Source organism: Neopsephotus bourkii, unplaced genomic scaffold (assembly GCF_033783945.1).
Source record: "Neopsephotus bourkii isolate Nb327-2 ecotype Australia unplaced genomic scaffold, CSIRO-AGI_Nbou_v1 NB_107, whole genome shotgun sequence".
NCBI classification, from domain to species: domain Eukaryota; kingdom Metazoa; phylum Chordata; class Aves; order Psittaciformes; family Psittacidae; genus Neopsephotus; species Neopsephotus bourkii.
The window spans coordinates 13,080,864-13,108,692 of record NW_026900624.1 but is presented as its reverse complement, the minus strand read 5'-3'; the positions used below and the strand labels follow the sequence as shown (position 1 = coordinate 13,108,692).

Below are 27,829 nucleotides of genomic sequence, written 5' to 3'. Positions count from 1 at the left end.
TCCTTTTCATGCAGGAGAAGCCTTAAGGATCCTGACTAGAGAATCTGTTTCTGAGTGCTTTGCATCTTTCTGCAGTTCTCAGTTCCCTCCTTCCTTTCTTCTACTGTAGCTTCTCCTCAATGACAATGTATTGCTTTTATCTACTGAAAACTGTGAATGTTTGTGGAGTTAACAGAGAACTTTTACGGGTTGAATTTTCAGAGTAAATGGTCTATCTGAAGTCCCACTCATGAGTGAGAAATAAATGGTGCTGGTCTGGGGGCAGGTGAGAGAGCTCCTTACAGTTAGAGAGAAACTTCTGATGCTCAGCATCGCTAAGAGTGGGCATTTCCAAGGAAGCAACCTCTGTGATCAGCATAAAAGGAACTTACTTGATTAATTCCTCACTGAGCTTCTCAATTAGCTGTAATTCAGATTGAAAATAACTGAACTCCAAACACAGTTTTATTATAACAGGATATTCACACCAGTAATCAAGGAGTAATTGGTGCATAAATTCATACTTGTGTAATTTTCCTAGGCTTTCCTCGCACCTTGTCATGTCGCCTCACTAACACCTCCTTGGTGCCCATGACCTTCAACCTTCGCATTCCTGGGGATGGACTGGGAGAGCCCAGTGTGACCAGTTTTGACAAGGTGTCAGAGAACGCTTGTCCATCCTGGAGAAGGGGAGTCCAAGGTCATGTCAAGCCAACAGAATTTACCATCAGGCCCTGCAGAGGGACTGTCCGTGCCTGTGGACACCTGGATATCCAGGTATGGGGCAAGTCCAGCTGTAAGTGCTTTAGAGGTGAGCTGAAGCTTCACTGATGTGTGAGCAGGCTTCAGCACTGCTAGCTTTGAGCATAATGTAAGGTACTTGCACTAGTGTTAGGCTTTTGTTAGCTGGGTTGCTCTGAGACTTAACTGAAGGAGCACCATTTTGTTTCCAAAATCATAATCAAGATTATGTACCATATGGTCAAGTAGATAAGTCATTCATGTGGTTTTGAGAGCTGCTTAGAGTGGTTTCTTTGATTTAAAATGGGCAGAGGAAGGATGAGAACAAAAGGCAGCTGTTAAAGAGTATTGTATAATGCAGTTGGCTTTTCTTTCCAGTCTTGTTCCTTGTCTCCTGTTGAGCAGAATGAGTTGTATTCACTGCAGTGATCTCCAGTGGGGACTGAAAAAGCTCTGGCAGCCATGAACTGCACAACATCTGCTGGGCCACATTTTGCCTTCAGGTTCCCACTGTAAAGTTCAACTCATTCTGTTAAAAGTCCATAGATTTCCCCTGGACTTATGCTATTGTACACCCAAGTAGGAAAGAACTTTGAAGTCTGGAAAGGAGTACTAGGCAAGCACGGTGTTGGCAGCTGCAATGATAACGGTCATCTCTTACTAGAGTTCTGTGCAGAGCAACAGCTTACCATCACCAACACTGTCTTCCAGCAGAAAGACAGCTCGAAGACAACCTGGATGCATCCTCGATCTAAACATTGGCACCATATTGACTATGTTTTAGTGCGCCAGAGAAATATTCGTGATGTCTGCCAGACCAGAGTGATGCCTAGTGCAGAATGCCAAACAGATCACCGCCTTGTGCGTTGCAAACTTAATTTCCACTTCAAGCCCAAACCTAAGAGGGGTGGCATTCCAAGGAGGAGGCTCAATGTTGATAATCTTCAAATAGCTGCAGTGAGGGACAGCTTTCAGGCTAACCTTCAAACTAGGCTTGAAGACCAACTTATAGATTCTTCTCCTGAAGCGCTTTGGCAACATATCAAAAACAGCATCCTGCAGTCCTCCGTAGAATCCATTGGGTTCTCCTCAAAGAAAAACAAAGACTGGTTTGACGATAGCAACCAGGAGGTCCAGGAATTGCTGACAAAAAAGAGATCTGCTCATCAAGCACACCTCGCTCAGCCACTCTGCCATGTAAGAAAAGCAGCCTTTCGTCTTGCATGTAGCAAACTCCAACAGAAACTTAGAGACATCCAGAACAAGTGGTGGGTCAACCTAGCAGAAAAGACTCAACTATGTGCAGATTTGGGTGACCACAGAGGATTCTATGAGGCTCTGAAGGCAGTGTATGGACCCACATTCCAGGTTCAAAGCCCCTTACTTGGTGCAGATGGCCAAACGTTTCTTACAGATAAAACCTCCATCCTGAATCGTTGGTCTGAACATTTTCAAACCCTCTTTAGTGCAAATCCTGTAGTCCAAGGCGAAGGAATCCAGCACATTCTGCAACATCCGGTGAAAAACGAATTGGATTTAGCCTCTACCATGGGGGAGACTCTTAAGGCCATACAGCAGGTGAAAACTGGCAAGGCAGCTGGGGTTGACGGAGTCCCACCTGAAATATGGAAGCATGGAGGCCAAGCACTTCACACTAAATTTCGTGAGCTAGTTGTGTGCTGTTGGGAACAAGGCAAAATACCGTCAGACTTTCGTGATGCAATCATCGTCACTCTGTATAAGAAAAAAGGTGTAAAGTCAGACTGCTCAAACTACCGTGGTATAACTCTGCTCTCCATTGATGGAAAAATTCTTGCAAGAATACTATTGAACAGACTAGTACCTGCTATCGCAGAAGAACTTCTACCTGAAAGTCAGTCTGGTTTCAGGGCTAATAGAAGTACCACAGACATGGTATTTGTTCTCAGACAATTGCAAGGAAAGTGTAGAGAACAGAATAAGGGGTTATACGTAACTTTCGTTGACCTCACCAAAGCTTTTGACACTGTGAGCAGGAAAGGCTTGTGGCTGATCTTAGAACGATTAGGTTGTCCCCCCAAGTTCCTCAAAATGATTATTCTGTTACATGAGGATCAGCAAGGCCAAGTCAGGTATGGTGATGCACTCTCTGAGCCTTTCCCAATAACCAATGGTGTGAAACAAGGTTGCGTTCTCGCACTGACCTTATTCACAATCTTCTTTAGCATGATGCTCCAAAGGTCTACAGCAGACCTCGACGAACAAGACGGCATTTATATTTGATATCGTACCGATGGTAGCCTATTCAATATAAGGCGACTGAAGGCCCACACTAAGACCCTAAACCATCTTGTCCGTGAACTGCTCTTTGCTGATGATGCCGCCCTTGTTGCCCACACAGAAGCAGCTCTGCAGCGTTTAGCATCTTGCTTTGCGGAGGCGGCTGAGGTTTTTGGGCTGGAAGTCAGCTTGAATAAGACAGTAGTCCTCTACCAACCTGCACCCCAAGAAGATCATCGCCATCCCCATATTACCATCGGTGAGTCAGACCTTAAGACAGTTCAGCAGTTCAGCTATCTGGGAAGCATCATTTCCTCGGATGCCACAATCGACAAAGAGATAGACAACAGAATAGCAAAGGCATATACAGCCTTTGGAAAACTCCACAAAAGAGTCTGGTGTAATAAACACCTGAAGAAAAGTACAAAGATTAGTGTCTACAGAGCCATTGTATTGTCTACTCTTTTATATGGGTCTGAATCATGGGTCATCTACCGTCATCACCTGCGACTCCTGGAACGCTTTCATCAGCGCTGCCTCCGTACAATTCTAAACATCCATTGGACTGACTATGTGTCTAATGTCACTGTCCTCGAACAGGCAGGGGTCACCAGCATCGAGGCCATATTGCTGAAATTGCAGCTGCGCTGGGCAGGGCACGTCTCTAGAATGAAGGATCACTGCCTCCCCAAGATCGTGTTTTACGGTGAACTTGCCACCGGTAGCCGCAAGAGAGGTGCCCCAAAGAAGAGATATAAGGACTCCCTGAAACAATACCTTAGCCTTGGCCATATTGACTACCATCAGTGGTCCACCTTGGCCTCCAATCGGGAGACTTGGAGGCACACCATACATAATGCCGCTGACTCCTTTGAGTGCTCACGAAGAACTAGTCTTGAGGAGAAAAGACAACGCAGGAAGAATCGTGTCCCACCTGTTCCACCCAAGGAGACCTTCTGCTGTGCTTTTTGTAGCCGGATTTGCCTATCCCATATTGGCCTTCTTAGTCATCAGCGCGCTTGTAGTAAGCGTGGGTAAAAGCCCTTCCCAAATCTTCGTTCGCGAAGTCAAGCCATGATGCTATTGTAGCTGAAATCAAAAATTGGTCTCCTAATTTTAATACAGTGATGAATAGAGCCTTATTCTAATTGTGCTTTAATTTAGCTTATGTATGCCCTGATAACTGCAAGGTTTATTTAACTATTCAGACATTGTCAGAAGACTTTTGTTACTCACAGAGACTGTACTCTACATGTGGACCAACAGAAGAATTAAGACAAAATCATGGAATCATAGACTGGTTTGGGTTGGAAGGGGCCTTTTTAGACTGTAAGGGTTGGAAAATCATCTAATCCCACCCCTCCCCACCACCACCACCGCAGGCAGGGACACCTTCCACTAGATCAGGTTGTTCTAAGTCTCATCCAACCCGGCCCCGAATACTGCCAGTGATGAGGCAGCCACAACTTCTCTGGGCAACCTGTACCAGTATCTCGTCACCCTCACAGGGATGAACTCCTTCCTGATGTCTAATCTCCCTAATATCCAAGAAATCCTCCCTTTCCTTAGTGTGGAATGAGAACTGGAGGATACCACACATGGCCTATGCCTTTTGGGAGTGATGAAATATTTGATGCTCTTGTCTTCCACCAGGTCACCCTGTGTTCCAACACTGTGAAGAGATACCAGCTGGCACTGGTGGTAGATGTGGATGGTGTTGGCAAGGAGGTGTTGGCTCTGCTCCTCACAGCCAGGTACCAGTGCTTTCCTTGCAGCTTTCCTCATCTTTCCTCATGCATCTGACTCCAGCACACTGCCTCGCACATGGCTTGCTGGCTTCAGCTCCAAATGAGAAGCATTGCTTAGTGAGCTACTTCTGCCCAGCTAGACAGGAGAACAGTAGTGCACTGAAAGCAGCCCACGTGCTTAGAGGGCAAGTACAGCAATGAGCCTTTCTCTGAAGGGGAATAGTGATTATATTATTTATTAGCCTGGAGTTTTGGTTCTTGAAGTGTACCATTTCCAAAGAGCCACCCCTCCTTCTTCCTTCAAATGCTGGACTTGTACTGGATTGCAACCAAAATGCAACATCGGTTTGGGCCACAGAGAGCAGCTTGCTGAAAGCTCATGTCTGGTTCAGTTAATGAAGGCATGTGCAAATGGGAAAGGGGCTTACGACAGGTCTGGTGAGGGAAAAGTAAAGGTGAGATCTTATGAAGGGGAAAAGGGTCCTTGATATGGAAGGTGAGCTCATGTTTCTCTGTTTCCCTCTGATTCTTTTGAGCATTAATGTTCTATGACTTAAGCTGAAAGTTGTTTTTGCTGCAGCCAGATTCAAGCCTGTTGTGCTGCAGTGAGTGTCAGTTTGATTACAAGAGGGGTGCCGTTCACTGGTGCTGTTCCCTCTCCCAGGCAGAGTCATCCAGTCAGTGCCTGGGCTGCATTTCTGTAAAACAAGTGCAAACGGGAACAGACAGTGTATGGACCCATGGAGTAAAGGAGCAATGTAGGTATAGGGACTGGGAGAGGGTGAACACCCACTGTGTAAGACAGGTGATGACCCATGCCTTCTGACACTGGGGCAAATAACTGGGTTTTCAGGCAGGGTGGCAGAGGAGTGGGTCGTTTTCACTGAGACACTAGAGTCTGGTGTTCCTTGAGCCCTGGTGAGTGCTGCTCCTGAGACTATTGGGAAGGTCCTTGCAAGCTCCTGGGGCAAAGGAAGGGCAAAGCCTATCTGGGGCAAAGCACCATGCTCTACTGGGTGCTTGTCAGCCTTTACAGTGCTGAGTCCCAGGTTCTGCCCTTCCTTTGCAAGAGGTTGTTGGGTAAAAAGAAGTTAAAGGCCATTTATGGCTGTAGGGGTATTAAATGTTTGACAGTGACAACTGTGTTATGCTCTATTTCGTGCTTTTCGTGGGGTAAACAAATTCTACTTTTTCTCAGTATCTAATTGCCTTTTGGTTGTCTCTTTCCCTAGATGTATAGTTCCTCCGCTGCGAGTGCTTGACCCTGTCATGACGTTTGGACGGTGCTTTCTAAAATTCCCTTATCAGCAGATGCTGACCCTTGTGAATGACAGTGACCTTCCAGGCTGCTATGGGGTTCTTCCTCAGGTTTGGCATTCCATCCACCTCCTGCCCTCAAGTGTTATCAAGGGTTTATTAGGAAAAAAGGGTTGTTAAGACCGTGCTGATTTATAGTCAGACCTAAAGGTTTGCTGAGAACAGGAACCAACCTGAACATAAACTTCAGGAAGCAGTTTAAACTCTTTAGGAAGCAGTTCATATTCTAGTTTTGGGGGTGCTTTCATGCAGGAGAACTTGGAGAGTTGTGCAAAGCTGCTTCAAAGAGACTGCCAGCACAGCAGTGGGTGTTTGTGGATGCAGCAGCTTTTGGACCTGCTGAGGATGCTGAGCCCATACAAGTCTTGCATCTTGTGTTGTGCAGAAGCTTTCTCCTAGGGATTTTTGAAAACGTGTGTGAGTTGCCATTGTGGTAGATTTTAAAGACTTGAAAAGTTTCCTCAAATGTCTGTCTGAAGTTGTATTTGATTCTATTCTTCATAGGAACGTAAGGATACCGCTGCTGTATGGTACTCCAGCTCCATGCCATGTGGAATTATCCAGCCTCACAGCTCAGTGGAGATCCCATTCACACTGGAAGCTCAAATGACTGGACAGCAGGACACTGTTGCTCATGTTGTGGTGTTTGGGAGCAAAGGTGCCCCACTGGTGAGTGCTAGGGAAGATGTGCCATTGTGTGGCTCATCATGGTGGAGCATAAAGTGTGCAGGGATTCTTCCAGGGAAACCAAGAATTTGTCATAATGTGACTGGTATGGACAAGGAAAAAAGGGATTCATGGCATAAGCAGCAACTAATGCCTACAGAAGAGGAAGGATGGTATCCTCTTAGGTGGTAATCTAAGTGTCTGACACAGCATTTAATTATGGATATGTGAGATGACATAACAAGCCCAGTCTGAAACCCAGAATAACCCTTGGGTCTTATACTCTGCTGTGTTACAGCTGAACAGCAGCTGCTGCTTCATTAGAACTTTTCAGGAGCACACAGGGACACCCCTAAACCCTGCTACAGCAAACTTTTTATTAGAAACTGTGCCAAAGTGATGTTCTGTCCAAAGAATGATTTAAGCTTTTCTGAAAGCCAGGTCCATCATATCTGAGAACTATTTGTCCATCATATCCCTTTACAAAAAGCCCCAGCAAAAGACATGCACACCACTTGCATCTGGAGCACAGAGGCTTTGTTTTTTCCACCAAGTGTGGAAATAGATGAGACAAAGTGTTTCTGTGCTGAAGCCTCCTGAAAGATGTTGTTTGCATTCAGACATATGCAACAACAGCAATGACGACAGAATGTAGGCAAGAGAATAGTGTCTGTAGTGTCCTGGCTCCATCTAGCTGGAACTGAGAACAAATTTAATTAAACTTCAATTTAAAATTATATTAACTTTTGAAGCAGCTGTTTTAAAATATCCTGTCTCTCTGAGCATGGAAGAGAATTCCTAGGAACATTAAGTTTTCTGTAACAGAAAAGAAGGCTGACATTTTGAAAGTAGTTGCATGGATTTAAACTTTTATTAAAATTAATGGAAATGATGCTGCTAGATCCCCTGGGTGCCACTGAATGTCTCCACCCAGGCTATTGCGGATGTGTATGTAAATAAGTCAACAAGAAGGCCATGAAGGAAGGTCTGAAGTTTGACAAGAATTGCTCATAAATATAAGGCATATTTGCCTTGGGGAGGAGGGTTTCTCCCCACTAGAATAACCAGTTTTTTAACTGTGAGCTTGCTTTTTAACTACATATTTCATAGAATCACAGAATGGTTAGGGTTAGAAAGGACCTTAAGAGCATCTAGTTCCAAACACCCTTCCATGAGCAGGGACACCTCACACTAAACCCAAGGCTCTGTCCAACCTGGCCTAGAACACTGCCAGGGATGGAGCATTTACTACTTCTTTGGGCAGCCTGTTCCAGTGCCTCACCACCCTCACAGTAACGAACTTCTTCCGTATATCTAACATGAACTTCCCTCTGTTTAAGTGTGAACCCATTGCCCCTTGTCCTATCACTGTATTTCCTGATGAAGAGTTCCTCTCTAGCATCCCTATAGGCCCCTTCAGATACTGGAAGGCTGCTATGAGGTCTCCTGCAGCTTCTCTTCTCCAGGCTGAACAGCGCCAACTTTCTCAGCCTGTCTTCATACGGGAGGTGCTCCAGCCCCTTATCATCCTTGTGGCCTCCTCTGGACTTGCTCCAACAGCTCCATGTCCTTCTTATGTTGAGGACACCAGAACTGCACAGTGCTCCAAGCGGGGTCTCACGAGAGTGGAGTAGAGGGGATGAGAGTGTAGAGAGACAGTAGAGAGCTTCTCACAAAACTCTTAGCCTTGGGCTAACAATTTATAGTTTTAAAGTTTACTTTACATGTTGGTTTGGGGTTTTTTTTGGGGGGGAGATGAACATGCCTGCAGGGTGAGCATTTCAACTGGGAAATTTTAGCTGTCCCTAAAGAAATGACCAGTGTACAACTGAGTGACTCTGTGTGCCTGTTCAGTCGATGTTCAGTGAGCACGCTCATGCTTGGTTGCTGCTGCTACAAAGTTTGCTGGGTAAGCTGCCTACACAGGTAGGAGTTTCTAGGTGTCAGGGTAGATAATCTGCATTTTCTATAGGTCTGTCTTATAGATTGAGTGCAAGTAGCTGGCTTATCCAAAGCTCTCTGGCCTAGCAGAACAGCTGCCCATCTTGTTCTGCATCCAGCACTGGTGACTGGTCCTAACCATATGGATTATCTGATGCAAATCTGACTTCAGGGGGATGGCTGCCATTTATTCCAATAAAATATTATAGAATCCTAAAAGGGTTTGGGTTGGAAGGGACCTTAAATCTCATCCATTTCTAGCCCCCCTGCCACACGCAGGGACACCTTCCACTAGAACAGGTTGCTCCAAGCCCCATCCAGCCTGGCCTTGCACACTGCCAGGGATGGGGCAGCCACAGCTTCTCTGGGCAGCCTCACCATCCTCACAGGGAAAATGATATCTAATCTAAATCTACCCTCAATCAGTTTAAATCCATTATGCCTTGTCCAGTCACAGCATACCTCTGTACAAAGCTCCTCTCCAGCTTTCTTGTTGGCCCCTTTAGGTATTGGAAGGCCTCCTCAGAGCCTTCTCTTCTCCAGGCTGAACAAAGCTAGCTCTCTCAGCCTGTCTTCATAGGAGAGGTTTTCTAGCCCTCAGAGCATCTTTGTGGCCTCCTCTGGACTCGCTTGCTCTTTATGCTGTCTAGCACTGATATAAAGTCTTTGCACTGTTTTAAATGAAATATGATGTAGATCTTTCATCTGGGCTGTGTAGAGTCCCTCCTTGGGGTCTGTTGCCTTGTATTTTGTTTGCAGGTGACTGCATGACAGATTCAATTTGTTCTTTGTCATCTGCATTAAGGAACTGCTAAAACCCAACCCTAGCTTTACTGGTGGCAAAGCAGCCTCATGTGCCACAGACAGGAGATTTGGCAGCTGGCTGCTACCAGAATAAATGGTCACTCAAACCACAGCTGCCAGGGGCAGATGCTCTTCATTCTTTAATGATCAAAAGTGGGGTTACATACCAGTCAACAAAGCCAGCAGTGCTGCTTGGGCTTGGGCAAAGTTGCTGTCTCCTTTACTGTCTTTCCTTGTGTGTCACATTGCTGTAATGCTCTTCAACAGATTTTTCCTTGTCCCTTTTAAGAAGACTGTAGATAAAGGTTTGGGGTTCTTAATGAGCCTTTTCCTAGGTGAGGATATATTATGGTAGTATACACTCTACTTGAAGCCATCTGGCATGAGCATCCTCCAAACGTTATCCTGCTCATCTCCAAAGGCTCCTGCCCTGCCTTTATTCCTCCTTCTCTGCTGTTGCCTGGAAGTGAAGCTGGCTGGCAAGGCACAGCTCCTCCCTCTGGCTTCTCTTTCCCAGGAGCTTTGGGCAGCATCACAGCTAACTGTACTGCCCTTCTCACGGAGGCGTGAAAGGTTTATCATCATGCATGGCTTCAGTTCCTTATTGTTGAGGTACCAGCCTTGATACATGATTTTTGGTCCGTCCTTGCACCTATTAGTGTCCTGTCACGAGATGAGCATTTCTGGAAGCTGCTCCTGCTGGTTGAATTGGACTAGTGGTTCTGACAGCTGTCAATGCCATTTCCTTGAGTCAGATGTCATTAAAAGTTTTACATCATGGAGGCTGGCTTCTTCCATGGTTATATCATACCCCATGCCTCCAGTGAATCAACAGCATCTTTTCAGATGTGTTCAGATCCTGTTTAAGAGTTGGTATGTTTGGAACTGGTGAAACCAGCAAGACTGGATAAATTCTCATTGGTTTTAGTGCTGTGAGAAGGTGGTTTAGCAAAGTGATCCACATTCCTCCCCCAATAGTCTGCAGTAGTTCTGCAAGAACAAACTTTTGGGTCTCAGACACTCTCAATAGAAAAAAATACTGTTTGAACAGTGCAATTAATAATTAATACCTGGTTTTCATATAGAATCATAGAATAGTTAGGGTTGCAAAGGACCTTAAGATCATCTAGTTCCACCCCCCCTGCCATAGGCAGGGACACCTCACACTAAACCGTGTCACCTAAGGCTCTGTCCAACCTGACCTTGAACACTGCCAGGGATGGAGCATTCACAACTTCCCTGGGCAACCCATTCCAGTGCCTCACCACCCTAACAGGAAAAAACTTCTTCCTTATATCCAATCTAAACTTCCCCTGTTTAAGTTTTAACCCATTACCCCTTGTCCTATCACTACAGGCCCTAATGGAGAGTCCTTCCCCAGCACCCTTATAGGCCCCCTTCAGATACTGGAAGGCTGCTATGAGGTCTCCACGCAGCCTTCTCTTCTCCAGGCTGAACAGCCCCAATTTTCTCAGCCTATCTTCATATGGGAGGTGCTCCAGTCCCCTGATCATCCTTGTGGCCCTCCTCTGGACTTGTTCCAACAGTTCCATGTCCTTTTTTCTGTTGAGGACACCAGAACTGCACACAATACTCCAAGTGAGGTCTCATGAGAGTAGAGTAAAGGGGCAAGATCACCTCCTTCGACCTGCTGGTCATGCTCCTTTTGATGCAGCCCACGATACCAGAAATGTGCATAAGCACAAATCAGGCAACTAACTTGCATGATCTCTACTCTGAAGAGCCAGCTTTGCTTCTGACTTGTGCTGATTTTCACAGATGTAGCTATGAGAATGCTAAAGAATTTCCTGTGCAGCATGGCTGTGCAGTAGCAGTAATCTGGGAGTGTGGTTTGGGGCCAGACTGAGCAATAAAAGGAGCAGGAGAGGGCATAATGTAGGGGAAGGAGAGCTAACAGCATGGAGGTGTGAAGAAGCATGCATGGGAAATGAGGTTTCTTTATCCCCTGATAACTAGGAGCTTGTGGCTTTCAAATGGGACCACTCCAAATCCCACACTTGCTCCAGGCCTTCTGTTTCAGCCTCACAACACTGAAAACTTCAGTGAGAATTGTTCCCCAGTCTATGTGTACCCTTACAGCTTTCCCTATGTTTTTTTTCTCTTTCCAACCTGCTTCCTGGAGCAGAAAATCCATTTAGTGAGCATTGGAGAAGGACCAGTTGTCTACGTGCATCCGAGCAAGATAAATTTTGGCACTATCCAAGTTCTACAAGATGCTTCCCAAACCCTTCACCTCTCCAATCAATCTGTCATCCCTGCACCCTTCTCAGCAAAGATGGTAAGTGTCTGTGGGACTATTTTCCAATGAAAATGTCTGGTCCATATCAGCCTGTGACTTTTTTTTTTCATATGCAACTTTTCCACATCACCGAGAGAGAAAGCAAGATATCCAATCACAGTGTGGCAAGAGGAGCCTGGGTTTGGGGGCTGTTTTAGCTGGGGCACCCCTCAGTTAAACAAAGAGTTTACACAGATGTTTGGGCAGAAATGATCCTGGATAATTTTTACAAGTTTTCCCTTTATTTGGAACTCTGAGATCAAGAGAACTCTGTGGCTCTTTGCTCCTGAAGGGGCATGAATTTCCCTATGGTTTCCCTGTTATGTCTGCATCTGCTTTGTGTTGAACTGCTGTTAGATAGAGACTGAGGTGTGGGGTCTGTCCTCAAACTGTTCACAGTGAGCTGAGTTTCACACCTACTGGGGGTCAAACCAGCTGCATTGTTGCACAAAAATAGACTTGTAAGGGGTTGCGTACCTACAGAGTCTGTGTGCTCCATAGAATTGCAGAGCATCTAGCTGCAGAAATAGACTATTTAATTCATAGAGGCTGCATAGTGTGACAGGTTGCACAGCAGGAGGATGGGTTGCTCCTCTGGCATGAGGAGCAGGGCTGATGCAGCCAGGAAGGGCTCGTGCTGGGCGTGGAGGGGGTGTGCTCCCTGCTGGAGAGGGGATCTGTGAAGGGCTCAGCACAGGGTGCAGAGGAGGTTTTGTCTTCTACCATGCTGAGTGGGTTGAACTTCTGGAGCTGGTTAACCCAGACCTGGTACTGGGGACTTGGTTGTGTCTGTGGATAAAGCATTGAGTGGTGAGTAATAGTACAGGCTCAGCCTCCTGGGCCAAGGAGGAGGGGGCGGAATTTCCCTCCTGCTGCTTTTCCAGCTGTTTGGGGGATAAATGTAATCTCAAAGTGGGGATTCTCAGGGCAGCTTTCTTTCACTCCGCTTTCCATCTCTGCAGAGAGCAAGTCACCTCAGATGGGTGGTACTGGTGTATAAATGATGAGGCTTGCATGCTCATAACCAGGTACTGACCTGCAGAGCTCTTTAAGTACTGTTGTCCTGGCGTAGTGCCTTCCCTTCTTCTCCTGGGCAGCCTGCAGTTACCCAGCAGGGCTTGCAGGGTGCATCTGCCTCTCCATTGCTTCAGGGCCGTCATGTGTGGGATTGGCAATAAATCCTATCCTGCTTCACTGCAATTTCTGCAAATATTGAGTCTAATAAATAGAACAAGGATAGGAGAGGAACTGGTTCGAGACCAGATGGGCTTGGGGTCCAATACCTTTATTGCCACATCCATAGAAGGATGTCCATGAGAAACCAGAGGAAGAGAGTGCTTGGGAACCCCAGGCCATGCCCACAGGGCATGTCTTGCAGTTCTCTTTCTGCTTATTGCTTTACTGCCCTACTCTAAACATTTGTAGCTGAATTTTCCAAAGCAGAGGGCACTGGGGCGCCTCACTGCAGCTGATGATCAGTGGGAACAGAGTGCTTCAGTCCTTCAGGGGCTGTTGAGAAGCACTACCTAATTCTTGGGAAGGAAGACTTTAGTGTTGGGGTTTTGATCAACTGGTTTTGCAGTTATTCTTCAGGCTGTCAGCAGTATCCCCCAAATCATGTGGCTGTTGAGGTGGGATTTGAGCAGTTCCGGCTTCCTCTGGCCTTGAGCCCTTATGCAAACCTAGCCACCATTGATGGGAAAACAGGAGAAAGTTTCCATTGGCATGCACTCCAAAAGAGAGACTGCAGGGTGAATAACCATCTCCTGCAGATGAGCATCCCTTCGGTTGGGCAAAATTAGGTTCATGAGGTGAGTCTGTTAAGGGAGGGTAAAATACAGGTTGAGTAGGTTCCTGCATAGTTGCTTTTTCCTATTTCCAGACACCAGCTTAGGTTCAGAGAAATTAAACCTTTGTGGGTTTTACTCTCCTGCCTTTAGTCCTTCCTCTTCCTGAATCATCCTAGATACCAGGGTCCATGGTTTCCATCCTAAATTATAATTTGGCTTGTCTTACAGGCTGACAAACGCTCACGCTGGAGAATTGAACCCAGTAACGGAGTGATCCCCCCTGAGACTGTGGTGTCTGTGGCTGTCATAGCAAACTTGAATGACACGGAGGAATTCAGTGATGAAGTGAAGCTGTTTGTAAAGAACAGCCATACCTCTGTCGTCCCTGTCCAGGCTGTTGGCATTGGCACCACGATTGTCACCGACAAACCCTTTGCTCCAGAGCTCAACCTGGGACCCCACTTCAGGTAGGGTATTCCGTGGCTCCTACTTCCCCCATGGGCTCAGCAAAGAAGAGCTGTGCTGCAGTCCTTCACATTAGTTCTTCAGTGCTCAAAGTCCTGGCTCCATTTTACTGAAGCCACAGGGATTCCTTTAGAAACACTTTTGACCACTTGAAAGACTAGATACACTCGAAAGCTACTGAAATGGAAACCAGTTGCTAAATTGTCACTGAATTGTCTTACATGGGCTTCATCAAGGCTGCATCAAAAGGAGTGTGACCAGCAGGTTGGAGGAGGTGATCCTGTCCCTCTGCTCTGCTCTCTTGAGTCCCCACTTGGTGTATGGTGTGCAGTTCTGGTATCCTCAACATAAAAAGGACATGGAGCTGTTGGAGCAAGTCCAGAGGAGGCCACAAAGGTGATCAGGGGGCTGGAGCACCTCCCAAATGAGGGCAGGCTGAGAAAGTTGGGGCTGTTCAGCCTGGAGAAGAGAAGCTGCGTGGTGACCTCATAGCAGCCTTCCAGTATCTGAAAGGGGCCTAAAAGGATGCTGGAGAGGAACTCTTCATCAGGGACAATAGCAATAGGACAAGGGTTAAAGGGTTCAGATTTAAACAGAGGAAGCTCAGGTTAGGTATAAGGAAGAAGTTTTTTACTGTGAGAGTGGTGAGGCACTGGAACAGGCTGCCCAAAGAAGTAGTAAATGCTCCATCCCTGGCAGTGTTCTAGGCCAGGTTGGGCAGAGCCTTGGGTGACATGGTCTAGTGTGAGGTGTCCCTGCCCATGGCTGGGTTGTGGAACTGGATGTTCTTAAGGTCCTTTCCAAGCCTCACCATTCTATGATTTATTTCCTCACTTTATCAAACAGAGATTTGGATGAAAACAGCAGATCCTGGAAGCCTCCAACTGAAAGATGCTGCATTACAAGTCTGAACATACTTCTCTGCAATAACGTTGCTTGCTTTTCTATTCCCTACAGAATATCATAACAGTGGAAAGCCTTGGCAGTAGCTTACTAGCATCTGCTTGACTAAATTAATGGTGCTGGTTTACCTACCCTCTGCCCGGGAGTCCTGGAGGAGCAGCAGAATTTGTCTCTGCCATGTATCATCCCTCTGTTCACTCATTTTCCCTGGCTACCCTGCTGGGCTGCTCTTTATTAGATGTAGTGGCTCTTTCCTTGTTTCTCCTGCCTGCTTCCCTTGCCACAGTGGCAGCCATAGGCATGGTCACATGAGCATGGGTACAGGACCAGCTCTGAAAGGGAGAGGAGGAGACGTCTGCTGTGTTTGGGCAGGATAAATTAATTGAAAGAGCTGAGCTGGAAGGAAGGAATTCACTCATCCCAACGTGTGTGTCTGAAACCACGCCCATTCTTAAAAATGGGACTAAAATAAGCTTTTTCAAATTGCTGTTTGCCTTGTGTTGGAGACCTCTTGGGACAAGAAGAATAGTCCTCTTGAGGTGCCTGATCCTTTCTCTGTCTGCAAAGAGGGTCTGTAGTGCTTTGATACCTACATTTTGGGGTAGAAAGAGCAGGTTAATCCTACCATAAGCACTCAGTATAGATTTTGGGGGTTTAAATATGCACCCACATGCTGTCCACTTAAGCAGACACATTGAGGGGGGTTGCTACTTGTCCAGCATGTCCTGTTCTCCATGCAGCCACAAACTAGCTACACGATGGAGGGGACATCAGTGTGATTTGTGTCATCACCCTTTCACGTCTTTGCCTTTGGGTTGGAGTTGTTGCCATTGCAACCACTGCCACCAGACAAGCTGAGATGGGATCCAGGTGAATTGAGCTTTCACAGAGCCACAAATCCTGCAGCTACCCAAAGGTTCTGCAAGCTTTCATCTGTTGCTGTCCAAAACATAAACCATTCCATACTAATCTTGTACACGTCATGTTTTAACAATATGTTACCAAGACTGGTGTGTTCTATACTGTCACCTCATTTTAGTTGCTTGTGCCAGATGGTAATTTTATAAGCTATGTATTCTGTACCTTTCAAGAATAAGAAGATAATTATTCTAGGAACAATTGATTTTCTGGTCGTGCTGAGATTTACAGAGGGTAAGAGTAGCCTGCAGTTAGTGTTTCTTAACATGAAGTAACCAATTTCCATTGAATATTCATTTTGTTTTAGGTCAAACTCTAGTTACAGAGTCACAGAATCGTAGAAACAACAAGGTTGGAGAAGACTTTTAAGATCATCAAGTCCAACCGTTACCCCAGGACTGCCAAGACCACCTCTAAACCATGCCACTGAGGGCCTCATCTGATAGTCTTTTGTTGTTCCATTCCCTCAGCAGTTAGAGCTGGCCTTGCTGCTGTGTTTGTGTTGGGGAAACTCCTCACAGGTGTTTCCACAGTGCATTTGTCTTCCCAAAACTCAAAACCAGCTATACTGTTCAGGCAAAGGGTGATATGGGGGCAATGAGGTTTGGATGCTGCCATGGGATGAGGGGATAACATGGATGCCAGGGCAAGGGTCCCACCATCAGAAGCAAGCGGTGTCCAGACCACCAGATGAATCGATATACCCTGCAGCTCCCCAGTAGCACCTTCAGAGGAAGCCATCTGAGGCAGCAGCTCACAAGGGAAGGTGAAATGGCAGCAAAGCTGTTTCCTCATCTACTTGAAACCAGGACAGGCCAGCTTAGTGCCTGATGCAGTGAGACCTGCAGGAAGCATCTTGGAGCAGCACTCCATATATTAAGCACCAAAGGCTGGTGATGCTCTGTCCACACCAACCAAGATCATGGTCTGCAAGAAGCTTTTCCTTGCTGTATGCAAGCAGACCAGCTGCTTGATGTTTATAAACTTAGGGACAGCCAAGGTCTCTCTTTTGCTGAAGCTTTGAGCTAGGTCAGCCTTCTGGGAGGAGGTTTTATCACTAGGTGTGCAGTCAGATCATGCCATCAGGGTGCTGAAGCTGGGTGACTGCTAGGAAATAGCAGCTCCCATTGCATTTTCTATCTCTGCTTCTCTTCTAGCCTGGATCCCTGCTATTACAGCTTCAAGGTAACAAACAAAGGACAACGCACCCATCTACTCTATTGGAGAACAGAGGGTTTCACTGCGTTTCAACGGCGTGATCGTCTCCCTCCCATCAGTAGCACCAAAGGCAAGGTTTCCTCCCAGGCTCCGAGTCCTACTTGCCCTGTGTTTAAGCTTCAACCAGCAAGGGCAGAGCTGATGCCTGGCAAGACAGTGGAGATGGTGCTTAAAGGCTCCTCTAGCACTCCCCGGGTGAGTTCCCTATAAGGGCTGAGCCTTCATTGCCAGATCACTTATACTGCAACCCCTTGACATTTGCCTGGGCAAATGAGCAAATGCTTTCAATAAGCTGTGGCATTTTATTAAAATGCCACAAGTTACTGTGGCAGCACCAGTTGCTTTCCGTCACCATCAGTTGCTAAGGCTTTTTTGTGTGTTCATAGCTGCCCTAAACCCAACTTGATGATACCAAAATGTGTCTGGCAGGACCTATTGCTAAGTCAGGGGCAAACAGCAGGTTACAGTTTCTCGTGTGCCAAGGAGGAAAGAAGGGCAGAGAAAATAAGTTATGCTTAAACTAGGAGCACAAGCAAAAATTAAATAAAAAATGCGAAGTGCTGTTATCTGGGGAAGCAGCGAGTAAAAAAAAAAAAACCACAAGGGAAGAGAAGGAGTATCTGTGAGCAGAATAATTTTTCCTCCCTAGACAAACATGGGCAAAGAGAACTTGTCTAGCACTGAGTCCTGGAGAAGAGAAATTAACACAGTGTGCCAGCTCTAATGATCAGAATGACATTCATCCAGGTGGGAGACTGTTCTCCTCTCTGGACCTGTCTTTCTAGGGGAAATCCAACTCTGCAGAGGAGCTGCCAGCTGACCCTGGTGTGCATTCCTTAGTTCCAGGAGCACTGGGCACAGATGTTTAAGCAAATATGGAAAAAAATCTGCATTAAGCTCCTGCTGCTACTAGTGTTTGAAATGTGTTTTAAAGGGTTGCCCTAGTGGTAGCTTGAGGAGGACTAGATTACTCGCCATGCAATGGGACTGTCCCTATGCAGTTCTGAGTCCAGAAGTTTCGCTGAAGAGGGAAGAAGGTACATAAAGGAAATAAGGTGGTCAGGGTACTGATAAGAGTGCCTTGCCTGGAAAGTTGAAAGAGCATCTGTGAGCTCAGCTGTGGCTACCTGGCTCCTGCAGTCAAAGACTCTTTCTTGGTCTTGAGAACTTCATGTTGGTCAGAAGCCCAGCTCCCTGTATTGTGTGTGAAACACAGATGATTCTGAAGCCTGCAGGCTCTGAGGAGGAGTTGGGCTGTGGTGGTGTATCAGAAAGAAGAGTGTCATGGTTTAAGCCCAGCCTGTCACTCAGAAACCATGCAGCTGTTTGCTCACTCCCCTCACTTTCTCCTCCCACTCCTGGAGGGATGGGAGGAGAATCAAAAGAATATAACTCCCACGGGTTGAGATAAGAACAGCCCAGTAACTAAGGTATAACACAAACCACTACTGCTAACACCGATAATCATAATGATAAGGGAAATAACAAGGGAAGAGAATACAATCGCTCACCACCCACCAACCAACGCCCAGTCTGACCCGAGCAGTGATCTAACCGTTCCAGGTAACTGCCCCCAGATTATATAGTGGGCATGATGTGCTGTGGTATGGAATACCTCTTTGGTCAGTTTGGGTCAGGTGTCCTGTCTCTGCTTCCTCCCGGCTTCCCCTCCCCCCTGGCAGAGCAGGAGACTCACAAAGTCCTTGGTCAGAGTAAACATTACTGAGGAGCAACTAAAAACATCGGTGCTATCAGCACTGTTCCCAGGCTGAAAGTCAAAAACAGAGCACTGCACCAGCTACTAAAAAGGAGAAAAAATGACTGCAACTGCTGAACCCAGGGCAGTGAGAAATGAGGGGAGGAAACATTGAAACCATGAGAAATCAAGAAAAAAAGTCTTGAGTATAAGAGCATCCAGCTTAAGCAGAGGGCTTTCATGCGAAGTGCAAGGCGTCTCTTTCCTGGGAACGTTTATCTTAAAACCAGCTCTAGGAGGGCACATTACACCCTAGGAAGACAGGCTGGTTATTGGCATTTTTCCCATGGATCCTTTCTGCCAAACTTCCAAGGGAGGTTTGCTGGTATTTGTTGGTCTTTCTATCAGCTGTTTCCCTTAATATAGTTTTCAGTTGGGTTTTGGGGGGGGGGGAAGCTGGGTGTCTGTGTTTTTTTTTTTAATTAGTTCCTACGGCTTTCTGTAAGCATTATGTGTAGCAATGGGGCAAATGAAACCAATAAACATCTGGTGCAGGTAGTATTACAGTTGTAGGCAGCACATGACTCATGAGTGCCTTTTGTGGCTATTGGGTTGTAGCATTAGGAACATCTGGGTGCAGAATCAATAAGATGCAGCATAGAAAGAAAAAGGTGCTATTGAGGAGACCAGTGATTGTAACTTTATGTCAGTAATAGGGTCCATGGCTGGTGAGCAAATGGAGTGTTTTTTTCTGGATGCCCTGATAAAACCCACTGGGTGACATGTCTTGCACACAGGTGGTGAAGGAGCGGCTGCTGTGTTATGCCGTTGTGGGGAACACAGCAGGGAAAACCCTGATCATGAAAACAGATGTCATGTGTGAGTTCATTGATCCCATTCTGCAAATGTCCACCAGAGAAATCACCTTCCATGTGGAGAAGGTAGGTCTCTGAATTGCATCCTGGCATTTACTGGTGTGGCTGATAACTGAAAGCCAGTGGGGTGTGTGTGCTTGTGTTCAAAGGAAGAAGTTTCTCCAGCTTTGGCTGTTGATTTGAGCTGGACCAAGCTTTTGCCATGAGCACCAAGATCATTATTTCACTCCTCTGAGGTTGTGGACAATCTCAGTTGCTCTATTCTGCCCTTCTTCAAAGAACCCACAGTTGCCCTTCAGCTGCAGTGTTGATAACACCAACCCAAAACAGGTGCCCGTCAGTCTCTGGATCCCAAATCCTGCATCATCTTGTCTTATCACTACAGTCCCTAATGAAGAGTCCCTCCCCAGAATCCGTATAGGTCCCCTTCAGATACTGGAAGGCTGCTATGAGGTCTCCACGCAGCCTTCTCTTCTCCAGGCTGAACAGCCCAAACTTTCTCAGCCTGTCAAAAGCAATTAGCAGAGGATAGTTACAATCCATCGGGCCCGATTATTATGATCTGATTTATTGAGTGCTGTGACACTGCAGCTGTTGGATATCTGTACATCCAGAACTAGTTTTCTAAACACTGTCTAGTTTCTAGAAACCATGCAGGAAGCCCAGAACAATGCATAAACAGGAAGAAATAGCTTAGGCTGAGCATAGGAGCTTTGAGACTACAGACACCATGTCACTGTAGCAGGGGCAGTAGGTTGCAACGAGAATGTTGAGGTTTCTAGCTGGCTGTGTGTATGCTTCAGTGTCCAAAGCTAACCCCAGGCTTCTGCAGATTCTCCACTATGGAGAGCAAATCCTGGAAGCAAATCCTGCTTGCTTTTCTCCTCTGAGTAGCATCACTGCTTTTATGAGGCTACTAGAGCTGATAAGGTTGTTAGAAATTACCATATGTGAGTGAAAATCATCTTGTGCCATTCTGGCCAAGAGAGGATACAAAACTGGAGGCAGACTGAGTTCACTTTCTGTTTTTCATCTTGTTCAAGCAACTGCCTCCTGTACAGGTCCTACTCTCTCATCTATATGAAGGACTGTTTCCCTGTCCACTGGGGTATGCTCTGGTTTCTAAACATGAAAAGCATCTGATATATTTTGACAGAACACTGGAACAGGCTGCCCAGGGAGGTTGTGGAGTCTCCTTCTCTGGAGACATTCAAAACCCACCTGGACATGTTCCTGTGTAACCTTATCTAGGTGTTCCTGCTCCGGCAGGGGGATTGGACTAGATGATCTTTTGAGGTCCCTTCCAATCTCTAACATACTGTAATGCTGTGATACTTAAAGAAAAAAAAACCTTCTATAAGGGTAGAAACTAATAAAAATAGTAAATACAGATGTATGCACTTTTAGGGTGAAAAATTTTAAATGCATCTGAAGGGGAAGGAGGTCCATGGCCTGAGTTCAGTATTTTTTTCTTGTCTTCTGTTTCTGTAGCAACCCAGTGATGTCCTTACTCTGCAGTACAAGCCTCTTTCTTTAAAAAACATCTCGTTACTGCCCCTCAGCATGGTCCTGGCCTTAGGACAACCTTTCTCCATCTGCAGTGCAGACCAGCAGCCCCTCCCTGCAGACACTCAGGTGAGCAGCTGTGGACCTTCCTGCTGGTGGGGTTTGAAGAGGGAGGAACGTGGTGATGCGTTTCTGTTGGGATGTCCTCTAGCATGGAAGTGTATTCTGTAGAGTCTGCAGTAGACTGGCTTGAGCTAAATCAGATTTGAAACAAGCTACTGATGGAAAAAATTATCATCTGTATTGGGAGGATATGTCTTGTCTGTAAGACATGAGGAGAAAGGAGCAGGCAGCTAGATTTGGGCAAGTTGTGTAGTAAAGGTGTCTCTGGGAAACCATCCCAGCTCTCCAGCAGCCATCAGATAACCTAAGGAGCAGCCTGCTGTCTTTGAGGACAGCTTTGCCTTTGGGAAGGCTGAGGATGCTTCTCCAGCTGCTGCCTGGCTCCTGCCCTGGTGTCAGTGGAAGGACATGGACTCTGCTAGACGTGTTGTTGTAGGTACAGGCACCATTTCTGTGCCCTGTCAGTGACTAGCCCCTGCAAGGGTGAGACTGCAGTGCTGATAAAATAGGTCCCTGAAGTCAGGGCAAAAAGCCCTGGCTTTCCAGAGTGCTGATTTGGTTGTGCATTTAGCACATAATCTCTGCAGATCCATAATTCAGGAGAACAGTGTTTATTTCTCTTCTATATTGATGCAGAGCACAGGAATGTGACCCTGAGATAGATAGTTTCAGACAAAAGCGTGGTGGTTGCAGTCAGACACTCATTGTGAAGAAAATGAAGGATGAACTGAGAAGCCCACATTGGGGTCCCACATTGCACATTTACCTTTTTGATGCTATCAGACCTTGGGACTTCATCGTACTGGTGATTAACTCTATCTACTTGCAGCCAGTGAAGCTGGGGACAGGAGAGGAACTTCATCTCTGCATCAGATTTAACCCTGCTTATGGGGAGGATTTGAGTAGCCGGGTAGTAGAGAAGGCTCTGAAGATACAGTTTCTCGAGCATCCTCATCAGGAGCAGGTCACGGTTCGGGGAGAAGTCTGCTTCCCGAATCTCCTTATCCCGACCACAGCCGTGGACTTTGGCTGCATCTTGAATGACACTGAAGATGTGCGTTATGTCAAGATGACCAACTGCAGCCCGCTTCTTGTCCGGTACCACTGGTCATTCCTGGCAGACAGCCATAGGAACCTCATTAGGTATGTGCACCTTTGCCCTCTCCCTGAAGCTCTTCTTCCTGGTATCCTGTTTGTAGTTTGCAAACACCAAGGCCATTTGCCTGATCTGGCAAACTGTTTTCAATTTTCCCTTTTGGAAACAACACCTACTGTCTGTGGTCAGGCTCAGGGAACAGGTGATCTCCACTAGTTTGATGCTGGAAAGGAGATGCTGTTCTCCAGCCATGCTGGGAAGGTAAGGCACTCTTAACACTTTTTGCATAGCCCTTCTGCATTATCTCTGGAGCTACAAAGCCATGTTTAGGCACTTGGACAAGCAGAGGTAAAACACGACCTCTTTTCTTTCCCTGCCAACCCTATTTTTTGTTATATCATAATAAGATCCTACATAGGCACTGCCACCAGAACTATGTACTCCTGTGCCAGGCTCTTGCTCTGCTTTGCTGTAGCCCCTGTACTGGTTCCTGGGGGAAGGAATGCTGGTGTGGGAGGCTGCTTTCTCAGACCTTGGCCTGAGTTTTTGTCTGTTAAAATACATACCACATTCACAAAAGAGCTATATAGCAGTTTACAGTGAAATGGCAGGTTCTGCTGCATCTTTAGGTACAGCTGTAGATGTTGGTGGGAGCACTGGTCTAGACATTCCTTGGGAAGCAGGCCCATTCAGCACCTAGCCTGTGGTTTCCAAGCCCAAGAACAATCTTGCAGTCATACTGAAGCACATCTGTAAACACATTTCTAGTGGTTCCTCCCACTGTGGCCTCTGCAGAGTACAAAAGTCTAGTCTCAGCAGTTTTCATTATGGTAGCAAATGGTTTTTCCGTAACGTAACGCCCTAGGAAACTGAGCGAAGTGTTGCTGTTACGAATAATAGAGATCATCAAGAAACAGTTTTGTTTAGGGAAGGTGACCTGTTGGGAGCTGAAAAGTAGCTATGGCTATGAGAATGCCTTGGGGGAGAAGACTGGGGCACTGTGGTAGCCCATTCTCAGCTAGGTCTTACCAATTCACAGATCTTTAGTGTGGCCCTTCTTGATGCATGGCAACTTCAAGAACACATTTAAAACGCAGAGTTGAGTCTGAAAAAGTGGATGAAGGGAAATGAGCGGGGCTGTAAGTTCTGCTTGGAGTCCTCTGCTATCTCCTGGTAAATGAGATGAGGATTTAATTACAAGCAAAAGGGAAAATCTAATTTTGGTGATAGAACAATACATATATTTTTTAAAAGCAGAGAAACAAACACATTACACTGAAGGGCTTTGGGGTGCTCCTGCTGGTACCCCTACACTGCAAGCATTTCCTTTGCCACCAGGTAAAGGTAACATTCAGCTGCAGGTTGCCCAGAAGCACCACTGTCACAGCTGAGCTGAATTTATTTCATCCTGTGCACCTCTACGTGGTGCTTGACAAGCCACACCTGGAATACTGTGTTCAGTTTTGGTCCCTGCTATACAAAAAAGATGTGGACAGGCTTGAGAGGCTCCAGAGAAGGGCCACAAAGATGACAAAATTACTGGGAAACTGAGAAAAGGCTGAGAGAGCTAGTCCTGTTCAGCCTTGAGAAAAGGAGGCTTCAGGGAGACCCTATTACTATGACCCAGCACTTAAAGTGTGCCTTAAAGAAGATGGAGACTGCCTTTTTACAAGGAGTCACATGAAAAAGATGGGAGTAATGGGCACAAGTTATTCCTGGGGAGATTCCAACTGGACACTAGAGGAAAGTTTTTCACAATAAGAACAATAAGCCACTGGAATAATCTCCCCAGGGAAGTGGTGGACTCCCCAGCAGTGGACACTCTTAAGATTTGGCTGGACAAGGTGCTGGAACATTTAGTCTAGGTCATGCTTTACTAAGAAAGGTTGGATAAGATGATCATCGAGGTCCCTTCAAACCTGGTATTCTGTGATTATGATTCTGATGCAGATACCCAAGTTAGTGGCTGCTAGAAGTGTTGAGCAGTTTGGTCACCCATCAGAGCACCCCAAGAGCTATTAAGGTACCTCAGCTGAGAGGAGCTAAGGTTGCATAGGTGGGACCATAGATGGGCCACCCTTTGCAGGGGCAAGTGAATGCCTTTCTCTCCTCCAGCCCTGCTTCATTCTTCCACGTGGAGTTGCTTCTAAGGTCTTGCTTAGGGTCCACATGAGGTCCCAGCAGCAGGCAGAGGAAGGGCTGCAGAGGAGCTCACTTGGAGCAAGCCTTGTTCTTGCATGTGGTTGTAGGAAGGACAAGTCAGGTGGGATCCCTTGGGGGTTAAAAAGAGCAGAGCCTCCAATCCAGAAATGAAGAACAGCCTTAGCTAATAAGCTACAAAGCTAAAGACAAGTATTTATTAGGGAACGTATCATTAAAGGCACAGAATTCCCAGCTGGGAATGAAGAGTCCAGGTTGTTGTAGAAAATCTGCCTTGTTTGACTACAGGAGGAACACTTGCAAATGGGCACAGTGACAAGCAGTCCTGGTTCGAGCATGTCCCTCCATGTGGCATTAGAAATGCAAGCAGAGTTCCTGTGAGCACCTGCTGCGATTTAAAACAGGGAACATAATCTGGGTCACCTGGGAATGTTTGAAAACGTTAAACCATCTACCTTTTACTGTCAGATATTGCTCAAATGATCAGCTTGGCTCTGTTCATGAGTGAGCTGGTGAGCCGCTTTGCTCAATCATTTGCCAAACTGGTCCTCCAGCAGTTTGTGTTTAGAAACTGCTGGGGAGGTAATTGCAGCACTGGTAAGTGCCACGTGGGTATCAGGCTGGTTTCAGCAGAGCTGCTGCCTTTTTAGCTTGAGGTGCAGTTAGAGCTCTTGCTTTGTAGTCAGGGAATACCTGTGACACAGCAGGGAGCTGAACCTTGTCACAATTTGCAGTACCTTAGTTAAAAATGACCAAAGCTTCTTTCTGCAAAGTACCAGTCGCTGCTGCTTTGGTGCTCATCAGAGATTAAAGGGCTGTTTAACTGTGAGTCTCTGCCTGGAGCTGCTTGATATGTCTTTCTGTGTTGCCTTGCATGTGCATCCCATGCTGGGCTCTATGGTGCCCCTACATGGTACTGGGCTTTGTTGGGGTCAGGCCACAGCAGGCTGTGGGCTCTATCTCTCCTCCTGCCTGATGGCCCTTGGAAAAAGCCATGGGCATCACAACTTGTTTGTACTGACCTGCAGCTACAGGTGATTGTCAGGGGAAATATTCAAGATAAATACTTAGTAGAGCTGCAAACTGTCTCGCTTTGGGTCTCTGGGTATGGTCTGTGACAGTGGGTGCTTTTAGGAGGGCATTTGGTGGGTCAGTACTGGCTCATCACTGTCTGGATCTGACCGTTTGTGTCTCAGTCTCACCTTTTTGCACTTTTTCCTTTCCTGGTGTGCTTTCTGCCTCCCCACAAGGCATTCAGCTCTGTCCTTTTTAGTTCCTTATTGCAATCAGTTGCCAGCTTCCTGTACCACTGCTATACCAGCATCATTCCCAGGCACCCCCAAGTGCTGGCCCACTCCATCCTGGTTTTGGAGCTCCTGGGTCAGACCCATTACTCACACCACCAGGGCCCACAGGGACCACATCCTGCTGAGGAGCTGCTCATGCAGGCTTTCTTACTCCCACTGCAGGTCGATGATTGAAGCTATGTTATTTTTCCAGGTACAGCCCTCCAACATCTAAATTTTTCATTGAACCCCAACCACTGAAGGAGAAGGGAACCTCCTCAGAGCACTCAGCATCTTCAGAGAGCAGCTCCAGGAGTGGAAGTAGAGAGGAGCCAGCTGAAGTCCTGGGAGCAGTGGGAGATCCTATCCAAGAGCCAGCACATGCAGATGACTCCCTGGAAGCAAAGGTAGATTTTCTTGTACACCTCTCACTTGCGCTGCATCCCCCAGCTTCCCTCCCAAGAGTTGTGCTTGTGCCAACCTCCCTTTCGCTGCCCTGAGAGCTGGCAGAGCATCAGGACCAGTGGCTGGGCATGAGTCTTCAAGGGAGGAGAAATTAACAGAATAGTTTTGCTTGGAGAAACCCACTCAGATCCTACTGACCTGTGTTGAGTTTGGGTTGGGTTGGTTTTTTTTTCCCTTTTTTTTGGGGGGGGCCTTTTACAATATAAAATGGGCTTTTGTCTGCATTGTGATGTGAAAGCTTCCAGTTTCCTTCCTGTATCAAGCTCTGACAGGCACTAATTTCCATGTCCCATCTTCTCACCCCCAGCGAGAGCCACCCATTTTCACGTCTTTGCATTCACCTGAGACCAGTATTGCAGCAACAGCCACGGAGCTGTCTTTTATAAAATAAGACTTTGTAAAGTCACTGTCTCTTCCTCCTAGCATGGCCTTTGGAAAATGGTCTTTGATCTGCTGACCTTTCCTGGTGAGCCTTGGCGCTTTAGAACTTGCTTTAGAGCTTGACCTCGATGCTAGTGGGAGCTGATGCCTTGTACAGCATCTTGTAGGAAAGAAACTGCTTCTGGGGCAATAAAAAAGGATGTAAGAAGGTGTGGGAGGTTCTGAAAGTGCCAATGTTGGTATTAAGTTCAAGGAGAGGGGTTTCACCTGCTCACCTCCAAGTATCAGTCATTTTAATGTCATAAGTCTGCACATATTTTCTGAATCAAGAAAAAATGATACCATGTAGATATAAAGAATAGTGTGGCTGACTGTTTTCAGATAGAAGCATGCAATAATCTTCATTTCCTGCTTTTTGCCATGTATGCACAAATAAACCAGGGAAATTCAAGTGGATATGGCTAACTAGGAGCTGAAATCGCTTCAAAGGATACATCTGGATTGCAGCTTCATCTTCTCTTTATGTCACTGTATCAAGGCAATATCCGTGTAACCTTCCTGGGAAGATGGGAGACCATAGGCCTGGAAAAGATGTGGGCTATCACCTTTGGGAATATATACTTAGTAAAACTTTGCTAGGTTTGAAAATGTGGAGATGACAGAAAGAGCATTGAAGCATGAGAAGACTCACCCCTCCCCAGTGCTTTAGCTACTTGGGGAGATGTAGCCTTTGATTATGTCTATAGGTGTCCTCTAAATATTCTTGCGAACTCTGCTGATGTCAAGGCCCCAGCACAAAGCACTTTTACACTGAAGAAGCAAGTGTTATTCGACTGTAAGAGAATCACAAAGCCCTTGGGTCAGAAGCCCAGGGACAAGCTTCCCTTTGAAAGATGGTACCTCTGAGGTAAAAAAACAGCTCTCAAGGGCTGCAAGACATCTCTGCCTTCTTCAGGAAGGTGTCATTTGAGAAGAATGCCCTGTTGGAGATCCTCAGTTCTCCACCACTGAGGAGTGTATGAGATGAAACTTAAACACCGTCTGAAATTGGGTAGTTGTGCCAAGCACTTCCTAAGTCCTTACTTTCCTGGGTTTGATACTTCTCACTTGCAATTATGTTCCTGTTTTTGTCATGGAGAAACTAACCTGTCCAGCCATGGGGATTTTGGGTGTGTTCCTTGGTCAGGAGTGAG

The 27,829-nt window shown here is 46.4% G+C and overlaps 1 protein-coding gene across 4 annotated transcripts in view; it reads left to right on the top strand.

The window, feature by feature from the left end:
* LOC133216744 (hydrocephalus-inducing protein homolog) overlaps positions 1-27,829 on the top strand; it is a 106,511-nt gene that overhangs the window by 29,091 nt on the left and 49,591 nt on the right. For all 4 annotated transcript variants that reach the window (XR_009726718.1, XM_061361747.1, XM_061361725.1 and 1 more), the window contains exons 14-24: positions 521-756; positions 4,633-4,733; positions 5,960-6,095; positions 6,549-6,713; positions 11,602-11,754; positions 13,773-14,011; positions 16,988-17,243; positions 19,542-19,685; positions 21,111-21,254; positions 22,078-22,391; positions 26,005-26,197. Coding sequence is in view for 3 of the 4 variants with exons in the window: in XM_061361747.1 (XP_061217731.1) it covers positions 521-756; positions 4,633-4,733; positions 5,960-6,095; positions 6,549-6,713; positions 11,602-11,754; positions 13,773-14,011; positions 16,988-17,243; positions 19,542-19,685; positions 21,111-21,254; positions 22,078-22,391; positions 26,005-26,197 (2,081 nt within the window). In the remaining variant the exon portion in view is untranslated. The remainder of the gene's footprint in view (positions 1-520; positions 757-4,632; positions 4,734-5,959; positions 6,096-6,548; positions 6,714-11,601; positions 11,755-13,772; positions 14,012-16,987; positions 17,244-19,541; positions 19,686-21,110; positions 21,255-22,077; positions 22,392-26,004; positions 26,198-27,829) is intronic.